Source organism: Saccopteryx leptura, chromosome 5 (assembly GCF_036850995.1).
Source record: "Saccopteryx leptura isolate mSacLep1 chromosome 5, mSacLep1_pri_phased_curated, whole genome shotgun sequence".
NCBI classification, from domain to species: Eukaryota; Metazoa; Chordata; class Mammalia; order Chiroptera; family Emballonuridae; genus Saccopteryx; species Saccopteryx leptura.
Window position 1 is genome coordinate 189,687,570 of NC_089507.1, and position 16,712 is coordinate 189,704,281.

A 16,712-nucleotide genomic window follows, 5' to 3' on the forward strand; every position below is an offset into this window, starting at 1 on the left:
TTTGAATCCCCAACATTCAGTACGGTGCTTGGCACCTAGTCAACCCTTAACAAACTCTAAAAATGAAGGAAGGGAGAGAAAAACTAGTTGAATGACTACTTGAACCCAACTATCCTATAAGCAGGGAAACTGAAATCGATCCAGGAATATAACTCCCTGCTCAAGGTCACACAGTGACAGAGTAGTAACAAGAGTCAAACCATAGTGCAAAATGCTTGGTTTTCTGCCAGTGCCATTCTCCCTTTCGCTTTCGTCACATGCAGGGTAGAATAAATTATGATACTGAGGATGTTGATAGAAAGGTAAGGAAGGAAGCAGTCTTGCTGAAAATAGATATTTGAGGCCATAGCAGAGAGTGAAAATACAGGACTACACCCAAGAGAAAACTCTACTGGACTTGGAATAATATCAGGGGTGAAATCACATGTCCTGGTGGGCCAGGCATGCGTATAGACAGGTTCTATGAGGGTCCAGAGAATGTATAGACCTTTCAGCCACATTCACTGAGGTACAAAATAAAAAGAACCCTATTTTAAAGAGAAAGGAACCACAGCCACGATACTCATGGGCACAAGGGACAGACAGGCCCTGAACTTAGATCTCTGTTCTCTCTCCACTGAGACAAAGCCAGAGGCACTAGCTCAGATATCTCAAGGCACTCCCTGTCCAGTTATATAAGCATCCTCCTCTCATCATTTGTCGGTGCTTCCCTCCGCTATGGGACCAATCCTAAGTTTTCTCTTCAAGCCTTTTCTTGGTCAAATATCGAAATGGACAACACATTGTTTCCAAAGTTTTACTGAAAAGAGAAAAAGGTTCAAAACCCCCACAGAATTGCTAAATTGATTCCTAATTTCATCGCAATTGCATTTATCTTCCATACCAGAGGTCAAATGATGGGTGAGAGGGTTTATCAAACAATGTATAACGTGTACTAGTTTTAGAAAAATAGAAGGGAGAAGAAGAAGGTGTACATTTTTATAGAAAACGGAATTCTTTTCATAGGTTGCAAACAGAAATTGTATTTGGCATTTTTGCCTGTTAAGCATTATGCAATACAAGCATTAGACAATATAAGAAAGTATGTGGGGGGAAACCGCTATAATGTGTTTAATAATACAACTTTGACCTTTTAATTCAGGCAGCATGGAGAAGTTTTGATGTAACATAAAATATATACCAACGTAGAGCCCCGCCCCCCCCCCAAAAAAGAAAAAATCAGTCAGTTACCAATCCTTGCCTTAGGGAGTTCCAAGGCATTTAAAGATATTTTTAACTAAAAATCCTGAGAACTTTAAAAATTGTATATATTCTTGCTTTTTTTTTTTTTGTAAAGAAAAAAATTGCTTTCACTTTTATTACCTTTTTTCTTCAAGTCTTCATCAGGCTCATACATCTCAATGATCTGCATTGCCCTTTTAACATCATAAAATGGGAATAAAATTTCATTCAGTCGTGGATCTCGTTGATGCTATGATGAGAAAACAACTCCATTTAGGTCGCCATTGCTCGCCTTTCTGGTATTACACACGACTCAAGCATGTAAACTCTAAAACAAGGCCTAGCTATAATAACATATATATAGTTACAAAGGTAGGATTTCATGTCTTACTGTCTTTCTCCCTAAAACATACTTCAAAAAACTCCAAATTTAGAAGTATTTGGTTGGTTGCCCTCACTGAGCAAGAGAGGGAGAACACAGAATATATTTTGTTTTTCTTTCAAAAATGGAAGGATATGTAATATAGTGTGTGTGTCAAGTATACTGTCTTCTCATTTCCAGACCACAGGTAAGATATTTGGCATGAATGTCAAAAAAATGAGGTAAAAAATTTTTTAAAGAAAAAAAACAAATGAAAGCAAAATAAAAATAACCCCAAAATAGTTCAAATATACTACTTTAAGTGCCAAAACAAAGACACTACAAAAATCCTCTAAGACAGGCAAACATCATCTCATTTCAATTTCAATTTTCTTAAATAAGTAAAAGATTTCTTGGGCATTCTGCAAACTTTGTTTTCTGGAGTAAATATTTCTTAATATGGATAAATTTTAATAATGAAAATTAATCAGCACAAAAATATTTACAAGCCAGAAACAATATAAAAATCTGCACTTCAATTACAGTAGTTCAGAAAGTCTATAAAATGTAACTCGGTGTGCCCTGAAAAAACTCCCTGTGCAGAGAGTATGTACATGACTAAGGTACTCAGAGGGTGGTGATGACATGCTTGTCTAATCGGCACTTAGATGCTCGTGGTACTACATGAGGCATCAGGAGCCATGTTATTCCTACAGTCTGCCACTCCAATTTCACAGCAGTGATAAACAACTTCAAATTACTAACCGACTCAGCTACAACCCTTTGTGTGTATGTGTGTGTCTGTGTGTCTGTATAGACCTGGAGGCAGTGGGTCCATGAACTTTTCTTATTGTTCACTGTGGATTAGAGGACCAAACACTGTGACCGGGGTCATCCGTCAAATAAACAAAGCAAACATCAATGGAATAATGGCAGATAAGCAGATGCGAGCAATACCTGGTCAATAGGTAAGAACTTTGGCAACAACTCTTTACCCAAATATATACACAGACTTTGGAAAAACACTATTGAAAATGTATTGAAGAAACAATGGTTAAAAGTTCATATGGATTTCCCTTCCCCATTTATTTTGAAATGATCATTTGAAAAGTGGGTTCCACAGAATGAATGCCTTTGGCCAACAGAACGTTTGATGTAATTTCCTAAAGCACTTGCGGCCTCGCCCGTTCTGGTCCTCCCACCTCCCCACCAAATTGAGTGTTCATTCAAAAGGAATCAATGTCTTTTCTGTCAGTTTCTCCCAATGAAGCATGCTTCTGCTGTCATCTAAGCATTTCCAGCTCACCATAGCCCACATCCATGCACGTGCTAGAGTAGAAACCGTTATGTTCATAACAGGCCTGGAGACCATAAAGAACAAAAGTTATGGGGTATGCAGAGAGAGTGTGATGTGAACCACGGAATGCCAGGCGAGTGAAGGCATGCGACACCTGGTTTAAGAAATGGATGCCACCATGCAGCTTTAGAGCTCACTATTCCAGGAAATAACAAGCACCACCCCTTTGCTGAGGTTACATTGTTTTAAAAACAAACTAACCGATGAACAATAGCCTCTTTCTAAGGCTCATTCATTCTCTCATCTGTCTCTGTAAATAACCTCACAGAAGAAGATGGCTGTGGGATTCTTTTATAGACCCCACCACAGTTATGTGCATGGCTGGCCACTGTATTTCCCTTCCTTATTAAAATTAAGTCTTTTGACTTGAAGATCTGCTCACTGGTAAATAAATATTCTGGACTCATGGAGATGATGGGGGCAAATCCATATGAATTAAAAAGTGAGAGGAAGCAGAGATTCAGCTAAAAAGGAAAGAAGAGATAAAGTTAGGCAAAGGAGGAGAGGGAAGCCAGACATTTTTATGTGCTTTTTACATACCCGTGTGTGTGTATCTAACTTGGTTTCCAACAGTGTGCTCTGAGATTGGCAACAATGGCACCACCCTCAGCTGGGAGCTTGTCAGAAATGTTCATTCTCAGGCCCCACGCCAGTCCTACCAAATCTGATTCTCTCGTGTAGGACCCATGAATCCTGTTTTTAACAAGCCTCTCAGTAATTCTGATGGGCTCCAATTTGAGAAGCACTGTTCTAACATGTAAAGGTATGCCTTTTAAACTATTGAAATACCATTTTTTTTAAAAGTACCTAAGTCTTACAAGGATAGGGAAATGCTTAATGTTTCAGATGTCCTCCCAATTAAACCCTATTAAAATTTTGCCTCATGGTACGATATTCACTAGAACATCCTGCCTATCAGAAGCAACAGCCAAGAAAACCAAGCCCTTAGATGATGTGTCATAATCCCTTCTGTTTCACTCGTAGTAAATGAGCATGAAGAACAGACAACGGGGAACTGCATCTGTTTTTGCATATGCTCCACCAGGTAACATAATCTTTTGCTTTCCCTAAATTTGTTATGTTTCAAAAACGTGAGCTACGTGGTTAGATAGCTCAGCTGGTTAGGGTATCTCCCCAATATGCCAAAAGTTGTGGGTTTGATCCTCAATCAGGGCACATACAAGTATCAACTGACAAATGCAAGAATAAGTGGAACAACAAAAACAACAAATTGATGTTTCCCTCTCTCTTTCTCATTTCCTCTAACATCAGTAAAATTAACAACAACAAAAAAACACGAAAAGGAAATACGGCACAATCTGGACAATCCAAAAGCAGGGGAACAAATGCTAAAATTTGTGTTCAAGTCATAAAATTATAAGTTTTAGGTGAAAAAACAAAGAGGAGGAAGATCATTTCCAGGCAATCTCAGAGTAAAAGAGTTGCAGAGAATTCTGCGCAGACATAAGCACGGTGAGGCTCGTGTTTCCCAGCTCGGAGGGACTGGCCGTTGGTTTTCAGCTGGGGCTCGGGAAGCAGGATATCCAGGACGTTCACCCCATGGTGCCCGGAGCTTTGTAACACGAGATCCTAAACAGGTTCCAAAAAATAGGTCTCACAGTGGTGCCCAAGTGCATGAGCAGTCATGGACATCGCTCCATTACGAGTCCTTACTCTTCTTACGGAGAAAAGGCATTGACTGGCTTCAATCCAAACAGCACTGGGAGAGATGGATGTGGACATAAGTAATATTCACAATGGATAGAAAGAAGTTAAAGGAATCACTGGCAAGGGGAGGTTTACTCATAAGACTTAATAAGCCTTTTTCTTTCTTTGCCTATGCATTAAAGTTAGATAAAGGTGTAAATGAAATAAGAGATATTGGGTCCTTTCTTACAGTCTTTCAACTGAAAAATAAATAGAAAAGAAATTTTAAAAATCAGGTTTAGCCCTAATTCATTGATGTAATATGTGTAATGCAGGGGGGAAGATGGCCAGCGATAAGAAAACAAAGCTAGATCCTTATTATGATGGAGCTAGAAGAGCATTCTGTTCTGTCTTATTTTGATATTTCTCTCTGGCTCTGTCTGCATTCCTCAGTTTTGCAGACCCCTAGTTGTTATCATCTTCCTACGATGTCACATAAAAGATGAAGGTAAAACTAAAATCAATTTAGCTTCTCATTAGGAACAGGAAAAGAGAGGTGAAACAAATGGAGATTGTAATTAGCGCTGCCACATCCAGAGAGCCAAGCGGACTGCAGTGTCCGACCATGACAGCAGAGCGGCCATGAGGCAGCTCATAATTAGTGCCTTCCCCAGCTCTCACAGATGCTTACTTGCTATTTTCATAATATAGATAAAGAAAGTCTCCCTCAGTCTACTGGAAGAGAATAAGTAAGAAACATGGTTGTGGCAAAATTTTAGATCTCAATGGTGGATTTGCATGACTAAATTCATCATGGCAAGTAAGAGAAGATGGAAGCTGCTCTCATATTCTTCCCATTCGCTACTGGCATTCCGAGAAGGGACCCAGGTAATTCACTAGGACAGTGTTTCCCAAAATGTGCCTGCGGACAAATCACCTGGGGATCTTGTTAAACGCAGATTGCAACTCGGCAGAACTGAGTGGGCCTCGAGAGAGTCTACATCTCTAACAAGCTCCCAGAGGATGCCTACGCTGCAGGTGCACGACCACACGTTGAGAAGCAATAAACAAGGAGGTCCTGAGAAGCAGATGAGGAGCAGGTCTAAAGCTATCGGGAAAAGCTAGTAAGTGCAGATGACATGGACAGGCAGGAGGTGGTACAAACCCCTACACAGCAACCAAGGAAGTAAATGGACGGCTGTCTCTCCTCCTTTCCTTCTGGTTTCCTGGAGATACAGATCAATACACTGAACAGAAAATGAAAACAAAACAAAACAAAACAAAAGAGTAAGGAGATTTACACGCTGAAAGGTGGTGAAAAGCAGGATAGATTTTTCTAATAAAATGGAACCTCCTCCCCAATCTAATTGGTTAATCTTGATGTACTTGTGTCTATTGATTTTTGCTTTCTTTATTTTTTATTTTATTATTATTATTATTATTTTTTGTATTTTTCCGAAGCTGGAAACGGGGAGAGACAGTCAGACAGACTCCCGCATGCGCCCGACCGGGATTCACCCGGCATGCCCACCAGGGGCGATGCTCTGCCCACCAGGGGGCGATGCTCTGCCCCTCCGGGGCATCACTCTGTTGCGACCAGAGCCACTCTAGCGCCTGGGGCAGAGGCCAAGGAGCCATCCCCAGCGCCGGGCCATCTTTGCTCCAATGGAGCCTTGGCTGCGGGAGGGGAAGAGAGAGACAGAGAGGAAGGAGAGGGGGAGGGGTGGAGAAGCAGATGGGCGCTTCTCCTGTGTGCCCTGGCCGGGAATCAAACCCGGGACTTCTGCACGCCAGGCCAATGCTCTACCACTGAGCCAACCGGCCAGGGCCTGATTTTTGCTTTCTTGATCATGTTTTCAGTTACCTTTCTAAATTCTCTTACTTATTCAAAGAGTTTTTTCATGTGATAGTTTTTAATATTCAGGGTGTGCAATCACTCTGCAAATAATGAGAGGAGGGCCTTGTCCTTCTGTTTTCACGGGACTCATTTATTTTTCCTTGTTTTATTGCATAATCCGGAGCTCCCTAACACATCGTCAAATTCTGGCTCGTTGAGACTATGGCTAAAGCATTTTGGAAATGTTTAGGTCTAGGTTTTGGGACCCATAGATCTTTTCATTCCAAAGTCTGTTCCAAAAGAGACAGCCTTCTGGAGTGGACATTGTCTCCTGTCATTAAGGGCTTTGAAGACACTTTGCCAAAAGGATGAGGGGCAACTCAAAAGAGAGGGTGCAAGGAGCTGGCAGAACATTCCTTAAGTTTGACAAAGCTTCTTAAGAAGAATTCAGATTTCTGTCTAGTTCTTCCAATCAAGTTCACGAGGGCAGAAAAGGAAGAAGAGATTCTGGACGGGCACTTGGATGAAAAATAAAGGCTGTATAGTTTCTTAGACTGTCTTGGCATCCTTATGACCTAAAGAAACCAACAAGAAATCACACTGATTCTATCAGTCCCATCCCCAAATTAGAGGTACTTTCTTAATATTAATAAAAAGTCAATCAGAAGAAAACATAACTGACAAGTAAGAGCTACTGACTACTGTAATAGTGATAAGTAACAGCTTACCAAATAAGTATTTAAGAAAGAATTCAGATGGCAGAGCAAGACAGTATAGGCAGTCACATCTTTAAAAATGGAATGTTATGTACCTAGACTTACAAGAATGACAAATATAACTCCTGAGTAGGTCTACAAAAACAACCCATACAGGGAAAGGCATGAAATAAGAGCCCATCAACACAGCACCTACCTTCAGACTTCAGAACTATTTCTTTATTTGCAGAGTGAAATGAAAATTTTAATGGACGGCTGGGTGCTAGCTTCACCCCAGTGCCCACAAGAGGCCTTCTGCTAGGAAGTGCCAAACTGTTATTGTGGTAGCTTTTTCCCCTCTCCCCTACAGTGCCCATCTCACCAACACTTCTTTATTTTTATTTAGAAAATTAATTTTAACAGGGTGACACTGATCAACAAGTGTGCATGGATTTCAGGGAAACATCCCAACTTAAGATGATCAAAAAACACCAAGTGTGTGGAGAAGTTGAGGGAAACAGAACAACTTTGTATTTTTTAAAGCAGAGGAGGGGGAAGGGGTTAAGGAGACAAAGGAAGGCGATTGAACCGGTGAGCAATGGCGGCATAAGAATGTGGATAATATCTGGGTAAAGAATATGAAGACAGTCCTCACATGACCAGAAACTAATGGTGTGCGAAAACTTAAACTGTTTTCGAGTGAATTAAATACTGTATTGTGCTGAAAGGCTTATTTAAAATCGGAGGCATCTGTGCGGGTCTACGGAGTGCCTTCTCTTTCCTGCCTCACTGCTTCCAGGTGCTGGAAACTGTGGCTTCTAACATGCAGCCCTGCAAATGAAAAGTCACTGAGCCCTGGCAGAGCAAGAACAGCAAAGTCTCTTTGCAAAGAAGTGGTTTGCCTCTGCAAACTGGCAAATCACAGTCTGCCTGTGTTCTCTTTTTGAAACAACATATCTCAGATATTTCATGTCTGGCTGGAAACTTCCTTTTCTCACATTTTCTCTTTATATGATATAACGGTTAACATAAATGGCTTTGAAACAAACAAAAAAAAAAACACTGGCCACTTCTCACTTAGATTCTTCTTATTCATGTGTTAGGAAAAAAAAATAATTTGCTTTTATGGATTTAGTAAGAGTTTCAGGAGGTTTCACTGAAGACAAAACACTTTTCTTTGTACATGTCAAGAAAAAAGAAGTTAATCCGAGTTGGAATAAAAGTTGCAACCTTTACTTGTTCTCAAATACAAATTTTTATTTTTTTTATTTTCCTTAAGCAAATTCTGCCAACCAGTTTTGGTTGTTAAGTGAATCATGTTCTAAAATCGGCTCTGAGAATGTTATAAAAATAAAAAGTAAAAAATTTAACCTGCAATCCAGTTGACCTAATATGTACTCTATTTTCACCCAGGAAATGTAGTTGTGCTTGTTGTCAAAATATTCTATTTGAACCTCCAAATTTTTCTTACATGCAATCTATTCAAAGACAAAACTACAGCTTTCCAATCCATGCAAAGATATGAGAAAAAGTTAGCAATGGAGAATCCAACTATCTACTGTGGTAAACTCAATCCACTCTCTTTCTATTTAATGAGGTCAAGAGAAATAAAAAATAAGTACCTTAAATATCATCTTGCAAAAACATACACATTTAATGAAATAAATAAAAAAAAAGTCACACACACACACACAGAACCAGAGCTACACATCACAGCAAGAAACCAACGCAAAAGCAGTGTGCAAAGCCGACGTGTAGGAAGTGCGTGAACACACGGGGGCAAGCAGCTGATTTTTGCACCTGGTAAAGCCATAATGGAAAGATCAGCAGGTCAAAAGCGAAGCGAAGGAGGGTGCGGGACGCGGGCATGCAATGAGGACCGGAGGGGGCAAGCCACTGCACACAGACGATATGGAGTTAATGTATGAAAAAGCTTACTTCATTTAGAAAGCTCACTAATTGGTCTACCGTTAAATAATCAGTTTTGTCTCCATTGCTGAAAAGAAATTTATTAGAAAAAGTAAGTTTTTGTAGTTGATGCTATAGTAGGCACGATTTACATGTTGACATTGGTGGATGATCATTCTAAACTTATTTCCTAACCCTGAAGTAATGGTGCGTTCTTAACATGGCCAGACTGTAAGAAGAAAAGAAAAGAAAAAAAAAAAGAATAAAACCCAACAACAACAACAACAAAAAAGACCCTCCCACTAGCTCAGAGAAAATATCTGCAATTCGTTTTCAGCATGACATTGTTTACACAACAACATGTAAGTCATCCATTTGAGGTAACTGGATGAATGAACTTTTCAACAACAAAATAACATTCCAAATCGAATCTAGTTAGTTCACATAATGGGTTAATACCTAAAGGAGCAGGTTAAAATTGTAGGGAGTTAGTAAAGCCAATGCAAAGGGGAAAATAAAAAGTTCCAGGTGCTGCCACTAACTTATGTAAAAGCTTCTCAAAAAAAATAGTGAACTTTTACACGGATCAACTCAGGGGTGAAAATGTAACCCTGACTAGATAGTCCTAGATACTGTCAACTTACAATAAAATACTATGACAATAAAAGTCTAGAAAATCTAAAAGGACAAGGATAACATTGACAGGAGACTTTCTCATCAACAGAACTTACATTTTTTTAAAAAGATCTTCTATATCTGTCCGAGGACAAATCTTTTGTGTCAGTTCATAGAACTTCTCGTAAGTAAATGCTGCAGGCTCGATCTCATCATTCTGCAAAGAATAAAAATGTGTCATAAATCATGGAACGTATTTTCTCCTTGAAGGAAAAGGATCCACAGGGTTATAAAGCAAAGGGGCGGTCCCGTGGGACCCCAGGGCCTCCATGTATGAGTCCTGCTCACAGGAACCCCAGGCCCACTTCCAGCCTCGTCAGGCCATCTGCTGGAATGCAGCACATGGAAACGAGCATCTCCCGGTACCAGGAGACTGGCCATCTTTGTATCTTCAAACCTCGGTACAGCTGGGCTGCTCTGGGATACACCCCATAGGCCCAACAGAAAACGACATTTCTTTCTTCTTTCTCTCCTCGTGGAAGAACACGTACGTACCTGCCTAAAGGGCACACAATCAATCAAGCCGAAGTTTACTTCTGCGGATGCTCTGAACTTTCACAAGGCTCGGGACAACCCTAAAAGATTTTACTTCTCGTACTGAAATTGTTATTTCAAATAGGATGTGTGAAAGCTTTGTCACAGTCAGTAAATTAATTTCAGTTATTTTAAATCTGAAGGGCCATGAACACAAACGGTTTGTGCGGGAAGAGGAGCTTCATAAAACAAGCAAGTGCCCAGCCGTCCTGAAGACCTGAATTTATTAGGCAATTATTCATGCTGACATTGTGCCTGGGAGGCCAGGGTGACAGCCTGCGCTGGAATAAGCTTTCCATAAACTGTGTAAAAGAGTCGTTTCCTTTTCTTAATAAAGTTGACAAAAAACATTTTGAAGTAGAGTATCTGAATTTGAAAATATTGAAGTTAAAATGCCCGGACAACAAAAGGAAGAATAGAAGGAAAATGAAGAGTCAAGTAACCGTATTCTCTGTGTCTGGATCTAATTCTCAGTCTCATTGAGATTGGTTTAATAGATACATAATCTGGCTTATTCCATAGGAAAACATAAATAAAGAAAATGGTTTTAGGAACACATTATTAAATGAATAAATACGTTATGCTAAGTGAAAATAAGTCAGAGAAAGACACATACCGTGTTATTTCACTTACATGTGGAATCTAAAAACAAACAAACAAAAAACCCCCACACAAACAAAACAGAAACAGACTGGTGGTTCCCAGATGGAAGGGAGGATAGGAGGACGGGCGGAAAAGGAGGAGGGACCCAGAAGTACAAATTGGTAATTGCACAACAGACAAGTACAGCACAGGGGCCAGAGTCAGTGATATCGCAGCACCTGTGTCTGGTGTCAAATGCGTACTACATTTATGGGGGGCATCGCCTTGTAAGATATATGAATGCCTAAACATCACGCTGCCCACCTGAAACAGAACAGTGAATGTCAACTGTAACTGAAAAATAAAATAAAATAAAATAAATGAATACCTTTCCACTGGGAAGACCTAACTCCTTGAGTGCTTGAAAGATCACCTTTTCTGTTTTCCCCGACGCGAAGGTTCTAGTAATACTAGAGCAGAAAAGAAAGGGGAAAACAATCAAGTTGTTGTTAATTCTGTTTTCTGTGATGCATAACTCCAAGTAACATCCGGGATGGTGGAATGAAGGCAGAAAGAACAGGAGAATAAAATGACTTCTCACTTCTAGGTATGCTTTACTTCCCAAACTAGCTCTTGCAAGGTCCCTGTGGCCACCTGCTTATTGTGCTAGCGAGACTATTTGATTCTAAGACAGGCCACCCTCCTGAATGTTTGTGAACACCAGAGGCACTGGGGGATATACACTTTTGGGTGAAAACAGTGATACATTTTGACGCTACCAAATTACTCTGGAAGACGGAACGTGGCCCATGGAGGCTAGCTGTAGCAGTGAGCCTCATGCCGACCATATCTAGGTTTGAGGAAAACAAGTGGGTCCCTTTGAACTCAGCCCAGGCCTGTGAATGCCTTTTCCCTGGGTAATGCCCACCACAACTGACAGGCATTATCAGACATATTTTGTTTATTTGTTTTTTGAGCTAAGCACACTTGAGCTACTCTGAAATATCATCTGCCTCAAGGACTGAGGCGTTTATTATGAAAGTGACAGGTGCAGGGGAGAGGGAAGGCAGGGGAACAACTATTCATTGTTTTGACAGAATCTTGGCACTACCCTTAGACAGGGAATTTTTGAATAATAGTGCGGCCTTTTAACTTGCTTGGTGTGCATTCAGACTAGTAAAATGGATACCAACTCAATGAGCATATTTCCTAATGATGATAAAAGTAGAAAAAAAAGAGACTCCTGATGATCAGTACATGAACTGAGGAGAGAACTTGGTACCTTGGAATCCACACCTAGCTCTGAGCCATGCCTTGGCTACCCAAAGAACCCTCAGTCACTCCTTGATTGGTAATTTGTCACCATAATATCTTTAACTGTAAATCACTAGTCCAGCTCCACTTAAGTGAGAGCTTACTGTCATCAGTGAAGCTGGGCTTCAGAATGCCTTCCCAGTGAGCACAGAGAATCTGCAACAGCGCCTCCCTAACCCAACCTTGTCATGCACACGCACTCCACCATGCACATTAACTAGAAGGCAAGCCCCAAATGGAAGCAGGACCACTAGTTAATCTTGATGAGTGGGCGAAAGCACCACTTTAGCGCCAGACTATAAGTTCCCGAAATAGATGGGGAAGAACTGACTTGAAGTAAAAGAACTTCTCTGTGTTCATTCAACGCTTTATTGTTTCATACTTGGTCCAAGAATACTTCAAGAGGTATATTTTCAAGAGTACTTGAGACAGTTGTATTCAAATGTCAGGAGGCCTGTGAATTCTAGCAAATCTACAGTCATGGGAGGGCATCTGCTTGACATCAAGTAAAATGACTTCTAGTGTAGAGGGCACTATTTCCATATTTTCCCACTTCTCTAGAGTTCAATTTAACTGACTTTTATAATACAGAGAGAGAGTAGCTATTCAGTGCGTATTTTTCTTTAAAGTATGTGTTAATGGCAGAGCTACAGGCCTCCAGCAGGATTTGGGATATCTGGCACCTATACTCAGGAGGAAACGCTGTATAACAATCTCAGGGTATCTCAGCTGCGTTGAGCTTCTAGGTTTGAATACGCCTGGCAAAGGAGATGGAAACTTATTGGCATGGTCATGAATGCAGCAGCAGGTGGAGGGCTGAGCTTTTCTGATAAAACAGAATCTGGGTGTCTGGTAGGGGGTAAAGCAGAGAGGAAGGGAAGAGGATATAGAAACAGAATTGTTTTGGCTAGAATTTGGTAAAGCACCAAAAAATAGGAAGTAGAAAAAGAACATCTCACAGGATTAGGAAAGCTCAAGTGTTTGTGTGAAAGAGAAAGTAGGGTGTCTAGTGCCAGAGCAGAGGGAAGTCCACACGGGAATCTGTTAGTGAGGGCAAAGTCAGAGCCCAATAACATGACTGCCCGCAAGATAATAAAGGCAAGTGGCATTCTGGCCCAAAGGGCTCATTCGTAGGCCCATCTTTTCATGAGAGGACTTGGGCAAGCCAATCTCGCTCGCCTCATTCCATAAAAGTGCCCAAACCAGGATGGAAAGTGGGAGAAAGGAAGGGAATAGACCACTGCCCTGAGGCAGTGCCTTTATTCCTTTTGCTTCGGGCATCTTTTTGAATCATTCTTGGGCCTTAAAATGGACTTGCTCAGGGTTGAGGGAGTTGTGGACTGAAGGTGAATTCTTTGAGTTTCCAGTTGCATCAGAGGCGCAGCAGATGCCATTTAACCGGGGTCCTGAGAGGAACACACTGATGACTAGGGACACTTTAGACACATCATTGTGGGGTATTTCATAGAAATATATTTATAAAGGACTGAATTATTTATTTTTTTTTATCAAGAGAGAGAGCAAGAGAGAGAGAGACAGGGGAAACAGGAAGGGAAAGAGATAAGAAACATCAATTCTTCATTGCAGCACCTTAGTTGTTCTTTGATTGCTTTTTCATATGTGCCTTGAATGGGGTGCTCCAGCTGAGCCAGTGACCCCTTGCTCAAGCCAGCAATTTCGGACTCATGCCAGTGATCTTTGGGCTCAAGCCACTGACCCTGGGGTCATGTCTATGATCCCACACTCAAGCCAGCAACCTCAGGGTTTCAAACCTTGGTCCTCCGCATCCCAGGCCAATACTCTATACACTGTGCCACCACCTGACCAGGCTAAAGAACTGTGATTTAGTCAACTCTACATATAGCCTCCTGCTCAAAGAGTATAGCTTAGTGCTTCACAGCTAACAGATGCTCAATGAGATTTTATTGAATCAAAATAAACCACCTTCCCCAAAGGAAATGCTATAAAAGTAAATACCTTTAAGTTGAGCACAGACCTATTATTGTTCTGGTTAAGGTCCACATTCCAGGGGACCTTTTAGGTGACAAGAACACCAATAATCTTAAACAGTATTGGAATCTTATTCCTTGCTTACCCTCAAAGGATCTACAATATATCCAACATTTTTTTGTGTGTGTATGTGAGAGAGAGAGAGATAGAGAGAGGGACAGATAGGAACAGAAAGACAGGAAGGGAGAGAGATAAGAAGTATCAATTCTTTATTGCAGCTCCATAGTTGTTCACTGATTGTTTTCTCATATGTGCCTTGACTGGAGGGCTACAGCAGAGCAAGTGACCCCTTGCCCAAGCCAGTGACCTTGGGCTCAAACCACTGACCATGGGGTTGTGTCTATGATCCCACGCTCAAGCCAATGACCTTGGGGTTTCAAACCTGCGTCCCAGTCCAACACTCTATCCACTGTGCCACTGCCTGGTCAGGCTGTCCAACAGTTTTAACACCATTTTCTGAAATAGTCATAGTCAGGGAAGACTCATGAAGTGAAGCGCTAGCAGAACCAGACCATCCTAGTGGGCAGGCTGGTCCTTTGGGACATGGGTGGATTATGTAGAAGTTGGGTTGCCATGACCATACTGGAAGTTTTTGCCTTCTTTAAAACAACAACTGTCCCTTCAGATTTCTTCTAGCCACAGTCCACAATTATTGTCTGGCTCAATTTCCCAACTCTCTAGACATTGGTTCCAACTGCAGGTTACAAAGAATGGGAGATGGCAAAGATTAAAGAGTGACCCATCCAAACCTTTGGTCTGAGTGAGAAGATAAATTGAGTGTAAGTTTCAGAGAAAGGCAGACTGCATCAGGTCACGTGCATGGATGAAAGAATAGAAGAGAGAGACAAGGGGCAAGACTGTCTTCACTCACCATTCCTGAAACTTCCTGGGTATTAAATTTTGATTAATGCTGAAGAGCAGGGGCCATTCCCAAGCTACGCAGTAACTATGAAGTCAGATCCCTTGTAACATTGTGCACATGCACTAATATACTAATAGTTTCCATTTTAAAAGCTTCAGTATGATAGTGATGAAATGACATTTTAAAAGTGTTTACTCTTAATATCCATTAAAACATTCAGAACAATTTCCACCTAGCCCTTGGCAGTGCGTCCACCAGAAGATTTATCCACTATTTTCTGGCATAGTATCAATTCTCCATCCTCTCTAACAAACTGCCCCCTAATCGCAGATGTCTTGTGTCAAACACCTGTTAATACTGGCAGGCACCAAAGATTTCATGTCCAAGAGAGCTACAGAAGATGACAAAATATCTAGGTCATTTCTCAGGAAAAAAAAAACAGTAATAATTTTGCATGTGAACATGCAAGGTAAAGATCTTCAGAAATAGAAATAGCTTTCGAGATTATATAATAGAGATGTGATTAGTCGGATAGATGCAAACGAAACCGGAACTGCTAGTTCGTAGGGATCTAATCACAATTTATGTCTTTTATACTTTGTCCAGTTCCTGACCCTTATCTGGGAAGAGAAAGCAGGAGAGTGAGATATGTAAAAAACGATCCAACTTAACGTCTCTTTTCTTTGCACGACTATCTGTGGTCTCTAAGTTTGGACTTATTACTTCAATATTAATTTTAAATAAAACGGCTGTACACTTGCAAAGAGCTGTAGGATGCTGGGACACATTAACATAATTGTCCTGCAACTGATCAATAGAACAAAGGACCAGTGTAAAGCCATCAATCAAGGATGCTAACAGGGCTTTTTATAAACTGTAAAGAAGGCATAAAGTCGACTTGCTAGTAAATTATTAAATAAATAAAAAGCAGAGAATCCTACCTATAGATTTATAAAGACCACAACAAATGCTTAAGGTATACATCCCTGTAAGCCATCAAGAAAAGGTTAAGTGTCTGACCAATGATGGCGCAGTGGATAAAGCGTCAACCTGGGAACGCTGAGGTTGCCGGTTCAAAACCCTGAGCTTGCCTGGTCAAAGCACATATGGGAGTTGATACTTCAGGCTCTTCCCCCTTCTCTTTTTTTCTCTTTCTCTCTCTGTCTCTCCCATCTCTGAAATGAATAAATAAAATCAAAAAAAAAAAAAAAAAAAAGAAAAGAAAAGGTTAAGTAAAAAGGTAAAAAGAACACTGTCTATGGTCCATTATGATTTGTATGCTTTTCATTTTCTCATCGATATTTCAGTTGTGTTCATGGGTACTTTAGTCCATGACTGCTATAATACATGGAATGAAGAAAAGCGATGACCTTTTGGACAACTCTATTAAATCTGAAGAAACAATGCTGAGGGAGCATGAAGATGCTCTCCTAGGGATGCAGACTGGAACCTTTGACACAGACGAAGTGGCTGGGCAGAGAGGGAGACCGAGTAGGGTCAGCCGTGGCCAAGCGTGACCAGCACGCCACTGCTGAGCTACGTCTAAATCGAATCCTGTGCAGGTGGCCACTACCCTGTATTCTGGGTGTTATCTGGGTTGATTTTATTTATTCAGTTATCTGTTGTGTGCTGGCGGGCTGCTTTGCTAAAGTGTTGTCCAGAGATGACGTGAACATGAACCCGAGTCTAGAGATTCCTGGAAGAGTAGG

At 40.9% G+C, this 16,712-nt stretch overlaps 1 protein-coding gene across 10 annotated transcripts in view; it reads right to left on the reverse strand.

Annotated features, from left to right (window-relative positions):
* The window catches only part of PLCB4 (phospholipase C beta 4), a 385,287-nt gene that overhangs the window by 63,000 nt on the left and 305,575 nt on the right, over window positions 1-16,712 (reverse strand). For all 10 annotated transcript variants that reach the window (XM_066387163.1, XM_066387166.1, XM_066387161.1 and 7 more), the window contains 4 exons: window positions 11,206-11,287; window positions 9,758-9,858; window positions 9,057-9,114; window positions 1,363-1,471 (listed from right to left, as the gene is read on the reverse strand). In XM_066387163.1, coding sequence (XP_066243260.1) covers window positions 1,363-1,471; window positions 9,057-9,114; window positions 9,758-9,858; window positions 11,206-11,287 — 350 coding nt within the window. The remainder of the gene's footprint in view (window positions 1-1,362; window positions 1,472-9,056; window positions 9,115-9,757; window positions 9,859-11,205; window positions 11,288-16,712) is intronic.